General features: G+C 29.5%; 2 protein-coding genes across 2 annotated transcripts; both read left to right on the top strand.

Annotated features, from left to right (window-relative positions):
• The first annotated feature begins 1,509 nt into the window (after positions 1-1,509).
• Positions 1,510-3,280, top strand: LOC108340498 (protein RGF1 INDUCIBLE TRANSCRIPTION FACTOR 1). The gene is made up of 4 exons (XM_017577939.2): positions 1,510-1,902; positions 2,039-2,284; positions 2,430-2,570; positions 2,677-3,280. Exons 1-4 carry the CDS (start codon positions 1,894-1,896, stop codon positions 3,022-3,024), a joined length of 744 nt encoding a protein of 247 aa, XP_017433428.1. The 5' UTR covers positions 1,510-1,893; the 3' UTR covers positions 3,025-3,280.
• Positions 3,281-12,910: 9,630 nt separating this feature from the next.
• LOC108338925 (uncharacterized) lies at positions 12,911-16,269 on the top strand. Its single transcript, XM_017576003.2, has 9 exons — positions 12,911-13,098; positions 13,179-13,381; positions 14,166-14,350; positions 14,515-14,802; positions 14,886-14,944; positions 15,037-15,073; positions 15,174-15,245; positions 15,426-15,720; positions 15,809-16,269. Exons 1-9 carry the CDS (start codon positions 12,930-12,932, stop codon positions 16,145-16,147), a joined length of 1,647 nt encoding a protein of 548 aa, XP_017431492.1. The 5' UTR covers positions 12,911-12,929; the 3' UTR covers positions 16,148-16,269.
• Positions 16,270-20,823: the final 4,554 nt, after the last annotated feature.

Here is a 20,823-nt window from a genome sequence, read left to right as displayed (position 1 = left end):
ATTCCTTCTATCAAGAAATTGAAGCACTTGATAGGATGAACTATTGTTTTCAGAAGCTTAATGACAAACAATAAATTAAGACACAGGGGAGTGATCACAAATGTTATATTGTATAAATGATTTTCAATGTAAATTGAAAAGATTTTTGTCCAAATTCAAAAGTTGATATATATGCAAAGCAAGGTTATTTTTCAGTCCATAGAATGAGACATAAATTGTTGGTACAAGTGATTCGATCATGGTTGAACAACTTAATTGTTACATCATTAGGTATCATAATTCTGATCAACATTCCCAAAGGACCTCGACATAAAATCATACTTTATTACTTGAATATCAAATTATTTAATAGCATGAATACTATGTATAAATAAAACTTCACAGTAAACAATTTGTTTTTTATAGTAGTGTGTCTATGTGTAGATAGAATCAAATTTGTTCTTCTGTTTGTATCAGATAAATGTGAGGTCAATCTCTATTATAAATTTCCACCTCTGAAACAAGTATGCTCTTGATTTCTGGTACTATGTTTCATGCTATGTCTTGCTAAGTAGGTTGATGATTGGTGTCTCTATGCTCTCATTGCTTAGCTTTGAAGTCACACAGTAATATGCATTATTAATTATGCAAAATGAGGAGAACAGAGATGTGCAGAAGTCCAACATATATGGCACAGAGGAAATTAAAGAAACCTTAAAAATAGTTTTTGGAGAAAAGGTGGCTCCAAGTTCTGTTCTGCTTTCTCAACCAAACGCTCTGACCCTTTTCTTTCCTTTTTTATTCTGCTTTCATTTTTAAACTTCTGCTGAGCAACTGACCGACTTCACAAATAATGATAAAAAATCAGTAAGACTAATTCCTTTTGTATTATTACCAAAATTAATTTTACTCTGATCTTATTCAAGCATTTCAAAACTTATTTGTTACTTACTTGTCAGCATTCATATACATATTCATGTAAAAGAATGATTTATCAAGTAAAAGATTTTTAAATTTCAAGCAATTAAGAAACTAAAATACTCATATGACATTTATTCTAATAAAACTGAGCTTAAAAAAAGGTCTCGGATTTGTGTCTGTCATGTAAAGAGAGAAGTTTTATTAAAAAAATGAATGAGATGTTCTGATAAATATTAACCATTTTCCATGAATATTTTTGCAGCAGTAAGGCTACAACATGGTGAAAAAAGTTAAGAAATTGAGATTTCCACCGAAAGAAGGTTGAAGAAAGTAGCCAAAAGTGTTATAAAATGAAATTAGACTGTAGAAGTTGAATTGGCAATGACATTTGCACAAAAATAATGAAATATGACAGTCGATTTCAAAGTCCAACATCAAGTGGCTATCAGCAACTGGTTGTTTCCAAGATATAGTGAATCAGAGAGAGGTGGAGATTAATATGATATGAAAGAAATAATAATAATAATAACAAAAATTGCAGCTAGTTCAAGGAGAGAGTGGCTTTGTTTAGCAATAGAGCTCTTAAGCCAAGAAGATGAGCAGAGAATAGTTTAGTTTAGGTGCCTAAGAAGAGAATGGGAGACACAGAAACAGCGCCCACGTTCCCCTCATAGCTTAACTTGTTTCTTTATGGCTTTCGGTTTCTCTCTCTTTTATTTCTCTGTCTCTCATATCACAACCCTTCCTCTATTATACACAAATTGTTTTCTACCTATTATTATTATTATTATTATTACTATTATTCATGGAATAAATATATATGTTCTCTCCTCACTCCTCTTGTGAACCTCAATAAATACTCTTATCTCCCCCTCCTTTTCTCTCTCTCTCTCTCTCTCTCCGTCCTTCTCCCATTAGTTTACTTACTCACTATACCTTGATCACACAGCTCAAGGAGAATTTCAAGAGGTTCTCTTGCAAGTCTTAATTTCCATGATCATGGTCAGTCGAATTCCCTTAATTTTGCTTTTTTTTTTCTGTTTACACTCTTGATGATGATGATGATGATTATGCATGACCCTTTTGCTTGTAGTGATGATTTATCAGCTTTGTTACGGTGATGATTGATTTATTGTAGGGATACCAAAAGCCTGCATGGTTGGAAGCTCTTTACACACAAAAGTTCTTTGTGGGGTGCTCTTACCATGAGAACGCTAAAAAGAATGAGAAGAACGTCTGCTGCTTAGATTGTTGCACCAGTATTTGCCCTCACTGCTTACCATCTCATCGCTTCCACAGACTGCTTCAGGTTCGCCGCTACGTTTACCATGACGTTGTTAGGCTTGAAGATCTTCAGAAACTCATAGATTGCTCCAACGTTCAGGTACAAACACACACACATACATAAAGCTAAATAGAGTAATAGTAATAATACATTGGACTCCAATTCAGCTTTTGTATACCACAAGTGAAATTCAATTTGATATGGTCGATTTGCCGATTCAAAAATGTTTGAATTGTGTTGTTAGGCTTATACCATCAATAGTGCCAAGGTGGTGTTCATCAAGAAGAGACCTCAAAACCGGCAATTCAAAGGATCAGGAAACTACTGCACCTCCTGTGATAGAAGTCTTCAAGAGCCTTTCATTCATTGCTCTCTTGGATGCAAGGTACATACATATACTTACAATTCACTGTTATAGGTTGTACAGAAACTGATAGTAACTAAAACAAACAGGATCAATGAGATTTTCACTAATGTTTGTGTGTGTGTAGGTTGATTTTGTGCTGAAACACTACAAGGATCTGTCTCCATACTTGAGGACATGCAACTCCCTACAACTAAGTCCTGATTTTTTGATCCCACAAGAGACGGTGGATGAAGAGGTGACTCGTTCAACGGTTGTGGATTGTGATGAGCCAATGAGTTCGTGTTCAGGGTCATCAGGGTCAGAGAACAACATGAGCATGTCTTGCACAGAGATTGTAAGGAAGAGGAGGAGTGGATGGAGCACTGTGTGTGCAAAATTCATGGCCAACAGCAATAACAAAGTTTCTGATGAAGACATGGCCACCAGCATGAGTAGAAGAAAAGGGATCCCTCATAGATCCCCACTGTGTTAGCTGCACTGATGAACCCAGAAAAAAAGAAGAACAAAATAATGAATTTATGAGTTTAGTACTTGTTAAATTTTTAATTTTTTTAATCACTGTGATGTGATATTTTGACTGAGGTGAAATGTTCAAAGTTCTGTGTCTCTGTCTCTCGAAATTGAAGATTTTGTTTAATTAATGACTTGGTCGGGGGTTTTGTCTTAATGGCATCACGTGGTTCCCAATTCCAAGTTATGTCTGTACATTGATAAAAGATATTATTATTATGATCATAATAATTGTGGTTAAATCATAGTCTAAGAATCGTGCTTTTGACTAGACAAAATGAATCTAGAAAAGGAACAAAATTGTAAAGGTGTGTCCGTTCATTCACTGGGATGTGCTACATTCTATGTCAATTTCTAAACCAACGGTCACTCTACAGTTTAAACATCAAATAATTCTGCTTCCTCAACTTCTACCTAATTTTAACTTTTACTCTCTATTTTCATCCAATTGCATTATCATTCAATTTTATATTAAAGTTTTTATAATATATGAATTATGTTTTATTAGGTTTTCATACAAGGTAAACAATTTCGGGAAATAAATTAATTTTAATTTAGTAATAAAGATGAAGAAGGGTAAAATGAAAGAGACACTTAAGAAGGCTATATGTATGTTTATTTTAATTGAAACCATTTAGTCAAGGGAGTGAATGGTGCAACAGAAAACGCTTTTCAATTTTTAATTAGGTTTGAATTTTAATTGAAATTTCATCGATCATAAGAGTGAATAAGTGCTACAACTATAAAAGAAAAATTAATTCTTCGTAGTATCATAACACAAATTGTAGATTTTACTTTCTACAATAAGATGGAAAATTATTCAAATAAAATTAATTTTTATGTCAATACTTCATCACACTTAAATTTACAAAATTAACAACTTTGTGAATCACTTATCACCCTAACCATAAGAGTTTTAATTGATTGAAAACGTAACAAAAAAAACATATTTTTAATTAAATTTGATTTTTTTATAATTAAAATCCTATTTACCAATTTTTATTCATTCAAGAAAGTAAATGTTGGGTGGTGTTGCGTTTTACAATACCAACAAGGTAAATTTTTAATTATATTAAATTTTAATTAGGTTAAATACAAAAAATATATATATGAATTTTATTTGTATTTAAATTTAATTGGATGTTACTGTGACTGATAATACACGTAATAATGAACTTTTAATTGCATTAACTTTTTTAATTAGGTTTAGGTTTTGATTGAACTAAATACATTCACCTAACAAGGTGAACAGGTTGTTTAGTAGGAAAAAAAAAAAGTGACGATTTACATTATTTTATTTAAGGATCACACTCATCTTACTATATTACGATTATGTATAGGATTTAGCTCGTAAGATCTTATAACTTTACGATTTATGTGGTGACAAATAATTAATGACGTCATAGTTAAAATATCAAAATTATAACTTAACATAAATATATTTAGAATACCTATTATCCAATACAACTTTAGTGTAAATAATAAAAATCACTCATTATTATTTATTAACTTCAATATCATTATTTAATATTAATTTAATAATTTTTTATTTTTTAACACAGAAATAATTAAATGATACGACTATAACATTTATGTCACTAAGTTAATAAAGAATTAAATAGCAAATATTTAATTCAAAAATAAAAAAATTAATTATTCAATAGAGTACAAACATTTAACAAAAACTCAAAATACAGATAAATTTATAATAAATTTATTTATACTATTTGAAGAATTAAAAAAGTTATTCTTTAAAGATCTTCAGTAGTAATGATGTCCATACTAAAATTTTATCATATTTTACAATATCTAAATAGAATTATCATGTTTTCGAATTGGCAATCTAAGCACTTTACCTTTATTTCTTTTTTAGCTGGAATCAACCATTTTCATTCCTAAAAGGATACTAATAATTGTGTGTAGAATGATATTGGTAGCCTAATAAGTTTTAATTAAGCTTTAATCATAATATTATAATTTGATGGAAGAATCGCTATTATTTATTCTCATACTTTCAAATCATATGTTATAATAGATTGATGTAATTAAGGAAATGAGCACAAATAATTAATGTTAATGTATTAAATCGAAGCTTGAAAATTTCTGTTGGAGTTTGATATTTAGTGGAAATAATTTTTTAATAACTTTTAGTTATCTCTTTATCAAGCCATATTATAGTTGAAGTCAACACCCTAAAAACACTGGTGGATTATGTCCACATAAAAAGAAATAAGAGTGATCCAAGTGATGTAAGAATCATCAAAATATTTACCTTAATAACAATTTTTTCTTCTTATTATTATTAGTTTTAATAATTTTTTAATGGATAAAACATGATTAATGAACTTATATAAAAGAAAAATGGTAAGTTAAATAAAGAATTATAGTAGCTTAGATGATAACTGTGGATGCAAATTATAAAATTCAGTCAAGACACTTTCGATACTTGACAAATCAAGCATGTACAGACAAACAACTTTAGGTGAAAAAATATTAATAAAAATAAATAAAAATTAAATATAAAAAATTAAAAAAAAAAGGAAAAATGGGACTATAAATACATATAAAGAAGAAGGCATCTCCACACATCATTTGAAAAAGAAAAGGGCTGAAATAAAATTCTAGTGTTTATTTTAGTTTTACTGCAAGAAATCAAGCATGTGCAAACAAACAATTATAAGTGGAAAAATAAAAATAAAAAATAAAAGAAAAAAAGAAAAATAGGCCTATAAATACATGCAAAGAAGAAGGACTCTCCACATATCATTTGAAAAATAAAAGGACTGAAATAAAATTATAGTGTTTATTTTAGTTTTATTGTAAGAAGAGAAAAGCTACAAGAATTCATTTTCAACCGAGGGAAAAATGATGAAAAAGAGGTAGGAGAGCTAACTCTTTTTCTTTGTGTATAACAAATATATATTTTAGGTTCATGATTATAATTATATGAGATACGAGCATGTTGAATTTTAGTGAGGCTGATTATCTATCTACTTATGAGAGTTTTGATTTTTGTTGACTATGTTTTTATGATTTTCTATTTACCGAGTTATTTTGGTAAAATCTCAATCTCCACTTTGTTTATGGATAGATTGAGTTGAAATTTTGATATATGATTTCTAAAATATATTAATTCACTTTGACCATGAGATTTTTAATTTATGATATGTACTTAGAAAAATTAATTTAACAATTTGGAGTAGACTAATCACCACTTTATTTTTGTCTCAAAGTTATCTTAGTAAAATCTCAATCCCCATTTCGTTTATCGTTAGATTAAGGTGAAATTTTGATACATAATTTCTAAGACATATTACTTCATTTTTACCTCTATAATAATTAATGAAGTGTGTGCTTAGAGAAATAGATTTCGCATTTTGGATGGAGCTGAAAACTACTTTATTTTTGTCCTTAAACTACTTTGGTAAAATTTTAATTCCCACAGATTGACCTGAAATTTGGATATATGATTTATAAGACATATGAATTCATCTTGACCACTTAGATTAATATTTGGAAGAGTTTGCTTAGAAAAAATTAATTTTGTATTTTGAATGGATACGAAAACCACTTGATTTATGTCCTTAAGTTGTCTCGGTAAAACCTTAATTCTTATCTAACTAACTATTAGATTAACCTGAAATTTGGATAGATAATTTATAAGACATATTGATTCACTTTAACCCCTGAGAGTTTTAATTGGATGTCTCAATTTAGATAAATTAGATTTCTATTTTTTAGGAAACTCAATACCACCTTAATTCTATTTTTGGGTCATTTAAGTAAAAATTTTAAAATTCTCAATTTATTAACTGTATGATTCAATTGAAAATTTTACTGTAGATTTTACATGTAATGTTATTTATTTTATTGGTCAAATCTTTAATTAATGATCTATATCTATAATAATGTTTTCACGTTAATTATATAATTATTCTTTTAAATCTGTTAGATATTGGAGAAATTTTATTTTTTAAAATGAAATTTAATACTTTTTATTAAATTGAAAAAATTTATTAAGAAGACAAGGATATGTAAATGGTTAATGCTCATAACATCTAAGATTATGAGATAATTATATACACGTTTGTTACATCAGAATCGTATCAATTTAATATTAAAGATTTGTTATATTTTCTATTTAAATATTGAAACCTTTGAGAATTTAAAACGTATTTAAAAAATTCAAATTTTCACGTTGTTTATTTGTAAGTCATGTAAAACGTTTCAACTTAATTATTATATAAATATCATAAATAACCTATTAACTCGATTTTGCAAATGCATTAATAATTGTGTCCAAAACCAAAACCCACTTTTAATTAATAACAAAAAATGTATATTGGATAAACATGAGGAGAAACTCAATTACCATTTTTTTTCTTTTGTTAAAATTCATTTAATAAATCATTGGTTTAATCATTCCGGAGGTCCCTATTTTCCGGCAGAATCTCAATTTGGTCTTTTTCTTTCTCGGCGTCTCAATTGGGTCCTATTTTTGTAAAAATTGCAACAATTCGGTCCTTGCCGTTAAATTGAGCCTAACAGTGTGACACCCGGGCACGGAGACGAGGGCGGGGAGTGACGCCGGTGCAAGAAGCATGGTGCAGGGGGCACAGACAAGGAGCGGCTCCTGGCAGCTTCGGGTGGAAGGGGTACATGGACGAATCGGACATACACCGGAATGAGAGGGATCTGGAGACTGTGTAGGTATGGGACTATACAGTTGAAGGATATCTTAAAGGGATTGATTTGGCTACTCATATCACCAAAATGCATTTGCTTTTCGGTAGCCTGACTCATAAGAACTCCATAGTTAAGCGTGCACACTGGAAAGCCTGGTGGTGAGCGTCAGTGTCTTGTTGACGTGGCACATTGTATTGATTTGTACTACTTTTTTTTGTTTGACGTGGATAAATGATGTGACCCACTGGAAGAGGAGGGGCATTTCATCTTTTACTTTTGTGCAGGATATGAACCTCGTAAGAAAAACAACATTAAACCCTCATCCTCCAACTGGAAGATGCAAACAAATGGATAAATTTCAAAGCGAAGTGTAACTTCTAACGTCAAAGATACCAATTATTTTGCTTGGCTTTCTCTAACGAAAGTAACATCCTCAGTTACAGTTGATGATGAAAGAAGGTGTTTTTCTTGCTCCTCATCTATTTCTGTGGACTCGCGGGGTGTGGCAGGTGAAAGAGATTCAACAATTCACGTGTCCCAATTTCAACTCCGCCGCCAAACCCATTTCTTCTATCTTCTCCGTTGTCGTTCCTTCTTCTTCGCCCTCTTCAGCTTCTCCCTTTTCGGCTCAGCACAACCATCGCAAGCGAACAACGACTTCGCCATCTGCTTCGGGTTCCGGTTCGGGTTCCCTCTACCACGCGCCATCGCGGTTCGGGTCGGCTTTGGTTCCGCAACAGCCGCATTTGGTGCTGTCGGGTGGGAAAGAGGATTTGGGGGCTTTGGCCATGTTGAGTTTTTGGGCGATTGGGTATACGAGTCCTGTGGCTCCGTGTCTTTCGCTAGTTTGGAGCACTCGAAGTTCTGAGCTTTTCTGTCACAGGTTGGTTTGCCGGCGGTGTTTCCGAGGAAGCTGACAGGGGCGAGGTTGGAGGCGAGGTTCGAAGGGGCCTCCACTCTTCCCACAACTCCGACGAAGACGACGAAGACGACCACCGCCGGGGTCAGTGAGTTTCTCCCCAGCCGCCACCTCCGCGGCCACCATTCCCGTCTTTAGCACCATAATCAAAAACACCAAAACCCTACTTTCCATTTGTTTGTTTTTAAAAAAATATAAATATACACGTCAGACAGAGTATCAATTAAAAACTCATTCCAGTGTGCCACGTCAACAAGACACTGACGCCGTTGGGTTCAATTTAACGGCAAGGGCCGAATTGTTGCAATTTTTACAAAAATAGGACCCAATTGAGACGCCGAGAAAGAAAAGGACCAAATTGAGATTCTACCCGAAAATAGGAACCTCTAGAATGATTAAACCTAAATCATTTAAAAAATGTATAATAAAGTATATTGCAATTAAATTAATTAATAAATCATTTAATTTTATAAATGAGAAATTAAGTTACCTTTTATTGAATAATAATATAATAGTATTAGGTAACATTATAAAATAATCTAATAACTTACATGGTGTGAATTCATGATTAATGTTATTTTTTATCAATAAATTTTTATTCCAAAGATCGATAAGTTGAAAAGATATTTTATATTACTTTATAAATTGTAAAAGTATAATAATTTATAATTTAATTTATAAACGAAACATAATCTTTTATAATAATTTAAAAATAAAAAATATATTTAACTCATAAAACATTAATTAAAAAAATAAGTTTTATAAGACTATTTCACTGTAATAAAAGTGATAAAAAACATTAAAAGTTCATATTATAAAAACGTTGAATTATAAGAATAAAAAACAATACCTTTCTAACTTGAGAGTATATATTTTTTTTCAACAACAAAATAAAACATTAATTAGAAAAAAAATAGTCTAATGAAACTCCTACATTACACAAAAAGTAATAAAAACTATATTAAAATACACTAAAAATACATTAAAATTTATTACTGTGGATTTTATTATTTCATATATTATTGGTTAACAACTTTTACTCTAATGTAAAGATTCTTACAAGGCTCATACACACTCTATTGGTTTTATTTGGTTTAATGAAAAAAACTTATGTTTTCAAGACCTTTTTATTTTATTTTATTGAGTACATATTACTATTATATTAGGTGTATATCTATATTTTTTCTAATCATTAATTATAATATTAAATATGTTTTTTTATCAAACTATTTTTAAGGATGTGTTTCACCCTTAAAATAAATTTATGATTTTTTTTATTTTATGAAAGTAAGGCAATATATTAGAACTTTACATTGTAGTGTAATGTAACTTAAACATCTATTTTGTTAAAAATAACGTTTACATAACTTTCCTTGAATACAGATACAACATATAAATATAGTTTAAAAACATAATACAATTTTTAAAAATAGTTTAGAAATAAAAAACCCTTAATTATATACTATGCACAAACTTAAAATCATGATCTCCTCTTAAATTTTTGGGTTAAATATGTTTTTCGTCCCTTAAGTATCACACGTTTTTGGTTTTAGTCCCTACTCAAAACTTTGATGGTTTTTAGTCCTTATAGTTTTGAAACTCTGAGTTTTAGTCCTTCAAATTGAACGGTATTAAGTTTTAGTAGAGGTAGCAAACGGCGCTGTCACGTGAAATACCAGTTGCCCTCTTCTCTTTCTGCCACGTTCTTGATTGAAATCAAATTAACAATTAGGATTCTTAATTGGGCAATTAGGGTTCTTAATTGGGGCAAAGTTAATTAGGGTTCTTAATTGGGGCAAAGTAAATTTTTTCAATTGGAGAAAATTTCACGAGCACCGGAACGACCACATTTAAGCTGGGCTTCTTTTCTCCTGGCGAAAAAAGTAGAGGGAAATATCTGGGGATTTGGTATCATGGCTTGAAACAACAAACAGTGGTGTGGGTTGCCAACAGAGAAGATCCTGTTGCCGATTCCAGTGGAGTTTTTCGAATTGCGGAGGATGGAAATCTGGTGGTAGAAGATGCATTCAAAAGTCGCTGGTCTTCTGAACTTGGACCATCCACGTCCTCAAACAGAACACTGCAGCTCCTAGATTCGGGGAATCTAGTACTGATACAAGATGACTCTGAAACGACATACCTGTGGCAAAGCTTTCAAAACCCAACAGACACTTTCTTCTCTTCTTCTAATTTCCTTTTCAACTTGTTGTTCTTCAAATGTTGGGAAAATGATATTGAAAAGAACACCAACTCCAACCTTCAGTGTACCCAAGTTCTTTGCCCCCAACTGCAGCCACGAAGAAGAATCCAACTTCTTCAAATCTCATTTATAAAAGATGACGAAGTGCTCTTGACTTAATATCAGTTTAACACTTAAACATCCAACGTGGCAGAGAGTGAACAGAGCAGATCAGTGATCACGTGGCATCGCCGTTTGCTACATCCACTAAAACTTAACACCGTCCAATTTTAAGGACTAATAGTCAGAGTTTCAAAACAATAAGGACAAAAAACCATCAAAGTTCTGAGTAGGGACTAAAAACAAAATCGTCTGATACTTAAAGGACTAAAAACATATTTAACCCTAAATTTTTGAAGATTTTTTTTGCAAAGTTCAAAATCATATTTATTATTTTTATTAATCTTATTCTTGTGTATATTTAAACTTTTAATAATTTATACATTAGAGAAAGAGAGAGTTATATAAATACAAAAATTAGGAATGAGACTCAAAATATTTTAATTTGTTCAACTATTAACTCAAAAAATATATCTCATTTTAATCTATCTCACCGTTAAATCATAAAAAACATGAGATTAGGTTGAATCATTATGATTTGGAGCCTTAACCCATCTTCTTAGAAGCCAACCTGTCATTTTTTTTAATTTGTTTATATTTTTATTTTTAACTTTTGAAATATATATATATTAAAAGTATTTATTATTTAAATAATTTTTAAGTTTTTAACTTATTAATTAATAGTTGTAGTTGAATGAAGAGAATAATTGTTTTTTTACGTTAAATTATTTAATTATAATTGATAGTTATAACTTAATTGATAAACATAAATGCTTTAATTATGACATCAATGCATATTTATATCTTTTTAATATTGTATAAAAAATAATTTTTTAAATTGTTTTTTATTTAAAAAGTGAGTTAACATGTGAACCTAGTGGACCTCTTACTCAACGGATTGCTATACTAATTGAAATATACTGAAAATGTCAACTCTTCATCACATTACTGTTGTTGAGTTTGCTATACATCAAACTTGAAAATTGCAATTATTTTATTTAAACTAATATATATATATATATATATATATATATATACACACATATATATTAATGATTGGAAAATCTTCTTAAAATATAAATGAAAAAGTAATAATTATTTTTACAATTTTATCTTTTAAGTAATTATTTTTTAAATTTAACTAATTTTTTCTCCATTTGACTGTTTTTAAATTTAATCACTTTTTAACTAAAAAAATACCTATAAAATAAGTAAAAATATTTATAATAAAATTATATAAATTATTTATATTTTATTTTATAATTATAATAATAAGAATAATAATTATATTATTTTTTACTATGATAAAAAAGTGATCACGTTTTTTCACTAGTTATTATAAATAAAATTAATCAAATCTTAATTTCTTATGAAATTTAAATATGTTTATTGAAATTTTTAATAAAATATTATAATTTAGTATTAAAAAGTTTATACATTTTAAAATATAAAATTATAAACTAACTTGTAGTTACAACTAAATAGACAACTGAATGAAATAACCATAGTCTCACTCACACAAAAATTAAAGTACAAAACTCAATTAAAAAACCACAAAATTAATAAAAATTAAACAAACCTACCCAAATTTATTAACAACTTAAGACTTAATTAATTATTGTAAATATATATCTTTTATATAATTTTACTACAATAACCTCTTATATTTTTAATAAATATACAACATTTATTTTCACACATTCATTAATTATTGTGAGAGCAAATTAAAACACTAAATTTGCTTGCATTTTTTTTAAAACTTTTTTAAGTGAAAGATAATATTAATTACTATTTGGTAATTTGTATTCTATTCTTTTACATTTTTGTTTCTTTGCTTATTTAGCTTAAAGGAAATTCTTTCCTATTTCCAAAAAAAAAATGGTGAAAAGAAATGATAAATAGATTGTATAAATAAAAGAGAAAAAAATGTAGTGGGGTTTTGGTTTTGATAACAGCTTCAGCAATGCCTTTGAGTAGAAGAAGCCACACACATGCACGCCATCGCCATAGCCATAACATTAATCTCTTTACAGTCATGCTCGGCTTCACATCAAACTCTAATCACTCTTTCTTCTTTCTCTTCTTCTGCCTCTTTCTCTTTCTCTTTTCGGCTTCTACAGCAACACCTTCAGGTTCTTTTTCTTCTTTCTTTAAAATCTTATTCTGCTATTATTTTCATTATATGTCAATTCAAGATTCTTACTCTTTTCAGATTGCCTTGAAGATGTTAACCAGCGGTATGAGAAGGTGTTGGTGGTGCCGCCATGGACGGCCAGGAGATCAACGGCCGAAGGTGCAAGTCCGAGGAATGGGACTCTGGTGCTTGCTAAGGAGAGAACTCGCCGGCAAGATTGGTTTAACGGTTTTACCCTTTACAAAGGTGGCTGGAATATCAGCAACGCGTATTATATAAAGGTTATCTCTTCTTCTTGCACTGCAATTACTACATTCCACCATTGATAACTCTAACCAAGCTCTCCAATTAGTTTCATCTTGACTGGTGTTTGCGTCACGCGCTTTCGCCACGTGTTGTTCATGCTTCACTACTCAATGACGCGTTCAAGCTCCTATTGGTCATTTCAAGTTTTTCAATTTATAGAAAGAGTGTATAACACTTAATTAGTGCTATATTGTGATTATTTTGGATTACCTTGAGATAATTTTCACTTAATCAAAAGGTTTGAAAATTTTGAGTTGCGGATTATGGATTTTTTCTTGGAAATCGTAGAATTAAAATGTAACCATATTTTTTTGTACAATTTTCTTATTCAATTTGGAATTTCCAATGAGAACTTGATTTTAAAGTTGAGCTTTATATAAGTGATCCTTCATTTTGATTGAGAAGCACATATAAGAATTGTCTTTTCTTTCTTGTTTTTCTTGAAATACAAATACTAAGTTTCAAAATAATTGCCATTTTAATCATTAAAAAGTTTCAAATTGATTGAAGCTTCAAATTTTTTGATGCAGTGTTAGGTTTAATTTGTCCTTAAATAAGTACATACATGATATTTTGTATTTACAGCATATAAAAAATGTATTCAATGAGGCTGGGATAATTTTACTAAAATTGATTCACATATTTGTTATTGTTGCGTAAAAAAAATATTTCACATTTTTTATTTTCTCGTTTTCTTAATTGACAGAAATTGATGCATAATTTAATTTGCTAACGTGGAATTGTTCTTGGGAGGTGCAGTCAGTTATGTCTACTGCGTTTCCTTTTTTCGTTGTGGCTGCAGCCTGGTTCGTGATTTTTGGAGTTGTTTTACTTATCGGCTGTGCTTGTTGCTGCTGTTGCAACGGAGGAGAACCAAGCGACTATTCCAAAATTGTCCATTATTTTTCGTTGTTCTTGCTTATACTCAGCACCATTATCACAATGTATATAGCTCCCTTTTCTTTCGATCACTCTTTTGTTTTTTCTAATTTTTTAGTTCTCTATGGATTTCAATTAATACTGAAAATTGCTGTTATATATCTCTCTTAGAACAAATATATAAGTCTTGATGTGTCTCTGATTAAGCACATTAATTGTTTACGCTTAGAGGTGGATGTGCTCAGTTGTACTCTGGTCAGGGGAATATTGATGGAAGCACTTCCGAGACACTTGATTACGTTTTAAATCAGGCACAATTCGTGGCTGAAAACCTCAACACCATATCAAATTATTTCGATTCGGCTAAGCGCGTTGTGAGGGAGCCTCCTCTGCCACTAGACATAGATCTTGGACCGGACCTTGATGACATCAAATTAAAAATAGACCGTGCTGCTGATACTCTCTCCAACAAAGTTAGCGCTAACTCAAAGACCATACGCAAAGCCATAGATGTAGTGTAAGTACATAAACTAAGATTTCATTTGGTTTTTTGAAATATTTCTTTTTCTAATCATCGATATTTGTTGTGATCATCTGCAGAAGACTGGCTCTCGTTATCGTTGCTGTTGTTTTGTTCTTTGTTGCATTTCTCCGGCTCTGTATGTTTGAATTTGTCTTATTCTTTTCTGGACCATATGCTAAGTGTTTATCAGATTATATAGGATCTCATTTGGGTTTCGTGTGCATGCAGTCTTTTGTTTACTTGCGTGGAAGTGTCCAGTGTACTCGTAAGTTGAATCAATTTATTTTTCTTCTGGATGCTTAAATCACTGGTGGATTTGTCTTTGAAGTTTCTGTTCAATAAACAATGTTTTCTTGTGGCTGCAGCTTGGTAGTTATTGGATGGATTCTTGTCACTTCTACCTTGGTACTTTGTGCTGCATTTATTTTTGTTCATAAGTAAGTTTCTCCTCATGAACTTGTGAGACTGATAAATCAAATTTTATGACTTTTAATATAGTTCAACCAACAAAAATACATTAGTTAAAGGATTATACTCCTTTAATATTTCTCATGCATGTATTTGATAGAAAAAAGAAACCGCCAAGAATGCATATATGTTTTTTTTTTTTCTAACAGTGTGACTGGAGATACATGTGTTGCGATGGATGAATGGGTTGTGAACCCCACCGCCCACACTGCACTGGATGACATTTTTCCATGCGTGGAGAAAAAAGCTGTTCTGGAAACATATTTAAAAAGCAAGATCCTCACATATAAAATCGTTGAAGCATTTGACAAAGTCATTTCCAACTTCACCAACTCAAATACTCAATCAGGCCCCCTCGTCCCTCTTCTCTGCAATCCATTTAATTCAGACCTAACAAGTCGCAACTGCTCTTCAGGGGAAGTCACATTCCAAAACGCCATCCAGGTATGGACCATTCCAAAACATTCATTCATATATTTTACAGCATCTTGGAATTGAAGGCATATATTTTACAGCATGTTGGAATTTTCAGGTTTGGAAAAACTTTACGTGCCAGGTTTCGTCGAGTGAAAAATGTACGAGTGCAGGTCGTTTGACACAGAGCATTTACACGAAACTGGGAGATGCAGTGAATGTGACGTACGGTTTATTTGAGTATGGGCCATTTATTGCTGACTTAGTTGACTGCAATTTTGTTCGGAGAACGTTCAAGGACATTAGCACCCATTATTGTCCACCTCTGCGAAGATATTGTGAACAGGTTTATTTGGGATCAGTTCTGGTTTCTGCAGCAGTAATGCTCTCTTTGATATCTTCGCTCTTCTTTGTCAGAGAGCAGTGGATGTTTCTTCACAACAATGGTGTTCTTTAGTCAGACACAGCAGTTGCTATTTCAGAAAAAAAAAATATTCGAGTGGAACAGAAATTTTGCAGACTCGTGTACAAAAAAAATTATATATGATAGATTAAAACAAATAAATTAATTTTAATTAACTTATTTTATTTAATTGAGACCTTTTCTTAAAGATGATTTTTATTTTTTTTTGTGATTTAAGTTATAATGAACGAAAGTTTAACAAACAATAATTGAAATCAATACGGCATGTCAAAACAAATTTATAAAAACAAAATAAATTTAACTTTTTCAAGTAGTTTCCGCAGTAGTTAAAGATAAAAAAAAAATTATATAAGAAAAAAATTATAAATCAACTCGTAGTGAACTCATTTTCACCCATTAAAATGTTAATTTTTTTCTCTTGTGGACAGCTTTAAAAATATTTTATATAATTTCTCCAAAGTTTTATTTTAGATAGTAGTTGAAAAATATTAAATGTCATCATTACATTTCGATAATGCATGATAAAAATAAGCATCGTAAAAACATAAAGGTTACAGTTTTATAAATATGGGAAACTATATAATGATGACTGCTATAGAAACATAGTTGTATATATGTTAAAAACTACAATAAATAGTTGCAAAGATTGCTGTTATGTCGCATACAGATTCCTTTTCCATTTTCTTCTTTTTTATATCGTAAGAATCTCTCTTTTTCTCTTTTTGTTAAGTTATCTTTATATATCAATAGATGAAACTAATGTGTATTAGTTTTACATTAATTATTTTCAACCTACAAAATGTGAATTTGAATATTTTTTTTATGCTAATTAGTTATTTAAGAATTAGTGTATAAAGAAAGATACTTACATACTTAATTTGCATCAAGTATTCTACGTCAACAAAGATACATACCACATCAATCAATTATTATTTAGCATAATAATTGGTCTACGGATAAACTAATATAAACAAAATATTAAAAAAAAATTATATAAATGTTTAAACAACAATTTTATTTTAACACTTCTTACTTTATTATATAATGTTATCAATGATATTAAAATTAGAATAAACTAAATAAACACAAAATTAAAATTCATGATATAAATGATTTATAAATATGAAAGCTAATTTTTTCTATGAATAAAGAAACATAAAAATAAATTATTGTCTACGCTATAAAAAAAGTTATAATCAATGTTAAATACATGCCAATATATATATATATATATATATATATATATATATATATATATATATATATATATATATATATTTAACAAAACGAAATAAAATAAAATATTTATGTTTAACTTAAAGATTAAAACATGATAATTTTTTTTATGCGGTTAACGTGTTCGATTTCTCAATAGTTATGTGAATTACTAGTTATTCGAGATAAACTTAAGCATGTTTTTCTATCTAAAGATAAATTTAGAAGAAAGTCACTAAACTAATTTAAGTGGATTTGATGGCAAAGTTCATGTTGCTTCTTTCAAGGGATTTGGAGTTGAAAGTGACTGAATTTAGAGATGAAGTTTGTGAATGATTTGACTAATACGATAAATAAATTTTTTTAATAGATTAAAATGTAATATTATTGTTTTGCACTTATAGTTAAAATTTAGGACTAGCTATGTATTTAGTCTCTGTACTTACATGCGAAATTGAAATTCATCTATATCTCAAAGTTCTTATAAAATGCGTGAAATATGTCCCTCAAAACTGGTCGTGTGAACTTTTAGGTGATGTATATGATGACCATGTTGACTACATTAAAGTGCTAGAAAACATGGCATCAATTGTCAATAATTGGTATCAAAGCCAAGGTCATGAGTTCAATTCCAGTGGGCAATTGTTCAATAATTGTTGAAAGTGGCATCAATTGTCCCATGGCGAAGGCCCATCAAATATGGATATCAAGCCACATGCAAAATCTCCATTTTCAGTTGCAACTTCATTTCGTAAAATTTCTAACTTATTAAATCGTAGAAAATTAAACTCCTCCCTTTTACTTTTTCTCATGATTCTTATTAAGGATTCTTCATTTCCATTCTTGCCCAACATTTTTTTTATTTGGAGTTTTTTCGTTTTTGCGATTTCAATCTTAAACCAAAGGCTATGGAATTTGAAATTCAGATTGTAAGTTAGTGGAATTGAAGTAGGATAATTGTTTTGGTATTGATAATGCATTGATGTGGTCATTGAGAAAATTTTTGGTGATTTTTGTGATATTGAAAGTACATGTTAAATTTGAGTAGCCCATATCCATCCATAGTTAACCATATTCGAAATTACCAGAATTTGATTAACTCAAATTGTTAAACGGTCGAGTATGAATTTGAAATATTAAATTTGAATTGTGTTGGATTGATCATGTTGGGCCTGAATACGAGCCAACCCTACCATTGCTTAGCCCTAGCTCCAACACCTCGAATAATCTCCTACATCGACAAAGATATTATGGTAAAAAACCAATTTATCCCCACAATTCCCCCACTTTGGCTACTGCAAACCCACTCTCTCACAAATCCATGGAAACAAAGACATTGGACACTCGCAAATCCACACTTGTAAATCCCTTCGCGCAATAAATCAGGCAGAGTGAACACATCGTAAGTGAGTTAGTGGGGTAAAGTATCTATATTGCCCCCACACTTTTTCTAGCGGACTGGCTCGCATAACCTACTTCGTATTGTTGTCTCCTAATGTTACTATGTGCGATCAGATTCACATTACTCCACATGTAATTCCTCTTTGTCACTTGTCTATGTAAACTAAAGTTCTCCATCCCAAACATTTAAATGTCTTTAATTGTTTTCTTAAACTAAAATTCAAAATCATTATTTCCTTCAATTATTGTTCATTCCTCGTATCACCATCTAGTTCCTTGATTTTTCATTGATAAATCTTTGAAATTTTCCTTTTATAGGAAATTATTGTAAATTCATGAATGTAGTGTAAGACATACTTGAATAAACCCACATTGTAATGCAATATAACCATAAGTCACATATTAAGATCAAGCCAAATATTTTAAACATAATATAGAGTTAAGTATAAACAACTTCATTAATTGAAATTCATTTTAGCCACGATGAATTGTCATCAATCACGTTGTTAACTATAAAATTAAAATTAAAGAATAGATTTTTTGAACTTTTGGTATAGCACGATTAATTTACATTTAGTTAGGACGGATGAATAATTGATTGTTACTTATGCCAATGGGTGGGGCAAGTGTAGGTTTGTTTATTCCATCCTAATTTCCGAAATAAAAGTTTATGTTCATTCACATACCCATAGGATAATAAAGGTGTACTTGTGTTCATACTCACAATCACTCTGTTACACTTTCAAATAGTAATTAAATAACTTTTTATAAAATAAACAAGCAAAACAAAAACAAAAGAAACATGATACTATCAAGGATTTTACGTAAAAAAAGAACAAAAATATTTTATGGGTTTATATCATTGGACATTTAAAAATGCAAACATTAAATACTTACATGTGAAAAAAATAAACAATAAATTAAAATATTAAAAAAAGTAGAAATAACTCAATATATATAAAAATTATTCGACTTAATGAAATGATGAAATTGATGTTTGTATTTTATGACATAACACTTCAACAAAATTCATAAAAAAAAATATTTAATTAAGATTATGATAAGAAAAAATATAGATTTGAATGAATTTTGTGGATATTAAACAACTTACACAACATTTAAAGAAAGAATAAAAAAATTATAATAAATCAAAGAAATATATTTTCAAATAAAACAAAACTAAAGAAAAAAAACAATAAAGATAATTTTTTTTATTAATTAAATTATAAATATTATAATAATTTAAAATAAAGATATATGAACGAAAGAAATATATACATATAGCACGGAAGGAGGAGTTTGTTATTTATCATTAATATTAGTTATGAATATTTTTATATTATCTCTTGTTTTTTTTTTTTAGAATTAGTGTTGTCAAAATGAGTTCTAATATGTGAACAAACTTGACCTTTCACATGCTTGAAAAAAATATAATTTTTTTATGTGAGATAATTTTTAATCCGATTCATTTAGAACTCGATACATCCGGATTTAATCCGTTGGTTAACCAACTCACCTAATTTAATTTAATTATTTATTATAGAAAAAAATATTATAAATTTATCTATTTAAGATTCTAATATTAAAAACTTATTTGTCGTCTTTTGTACTTATTTTTGGATTAGATTTGATTATATGATATTTTTTTTATTTTGAATTGTCTTTGGAGTTTAACATGGTAAAATTTATTTAGATTTGAATTTAAAAAATTATAATTTTTTTATTTTAAAAAAAACTTATAATTAAGTGAATCAGTGAGTCAATCTCGTTTAACTCACCAACCCCTAACCCGTGATAAGTCAGATCAAGTTAAAAAATTTTCAACTTACTAACAAGTGAGTTGTATTGGATTGGTTCATGACCAATCTGTTATGGACTGAGTCGGGTCAAGTCAAGTTACTCGTTTTCACAATTCTATTTATAATTTATTTAATTTTGTATACAACTAACTATTGTTTTCCATATCTATACCACTTTTATTTTATGTCATTCAGCAATGGATTACTCTTAAACCAAAAAAAAATCGCCTTTTTTATCATAACATGATTTAAAATGTTTTGATTTTTAAAGATTTTTATACGCTATAAGTTTGT

This window comes from Vigna angularis, chromosome 1, assembly GCF_016808095.1.
Source record: "Vigna angularis cultivar LongXiaoDou No.4 chromosome 1, ASM1680809v1, whole genome shotgun sequence".
Taxonomy (NCBI): domain Eukaryota; kingdom Viridiplantae; phylum Streptophyta; class Magnoliopsida; order Fabales; family Fabaceae; genus Vigna; species Vigna angularis.
The sequence above is the reverse complement of the archived record's forward strand: the minus strand, read 5'-3'. Positions and strand labels throughout refer to the sequence as shown.

Excerpts from the sequence above, each read along its gene's own strand:
- LOC108338925 (XM_017576003.2), top strand. The coding sequence starts at position 12,930 with ATGCCTTTGAGTAGAAGAAGCCACACACATGCACGCCATCGCCATAGC. Across the intron at positions 13,382-14,165 it reads GCAACGCGTATTATATAAAG|TCAGTTATGTCTACTGCGTT; the intron begins GTTATCTCTTCT and ends TGGGAGGTGCAG. Across the intron at positions 15,246-15,425 it reads GCATTTATTTTTGTTCATAA|TGTGACTGGAGATACATGTG; the intron begins GTAAGTTTCTCC and ends TTTTTCTAACAG.
- LOC108340498 (XM_017577939.2), top strand. Across the intron at positions 2,285-2,429 it reads TAGATTGCTCCAACGTTCAG|GCTTATACCATCAATAGTGC; the intron begins GTACAAACACAC and ends TTGTGTTGTTAG. Across the intron at positions 2,571-2,676 it reads ATTGCTCTCTTGGATGCAAG|GTTGATTTTGTGCTGAAACA; the intron begins GTACATACATAT and ends GTGTGTGTGTAG.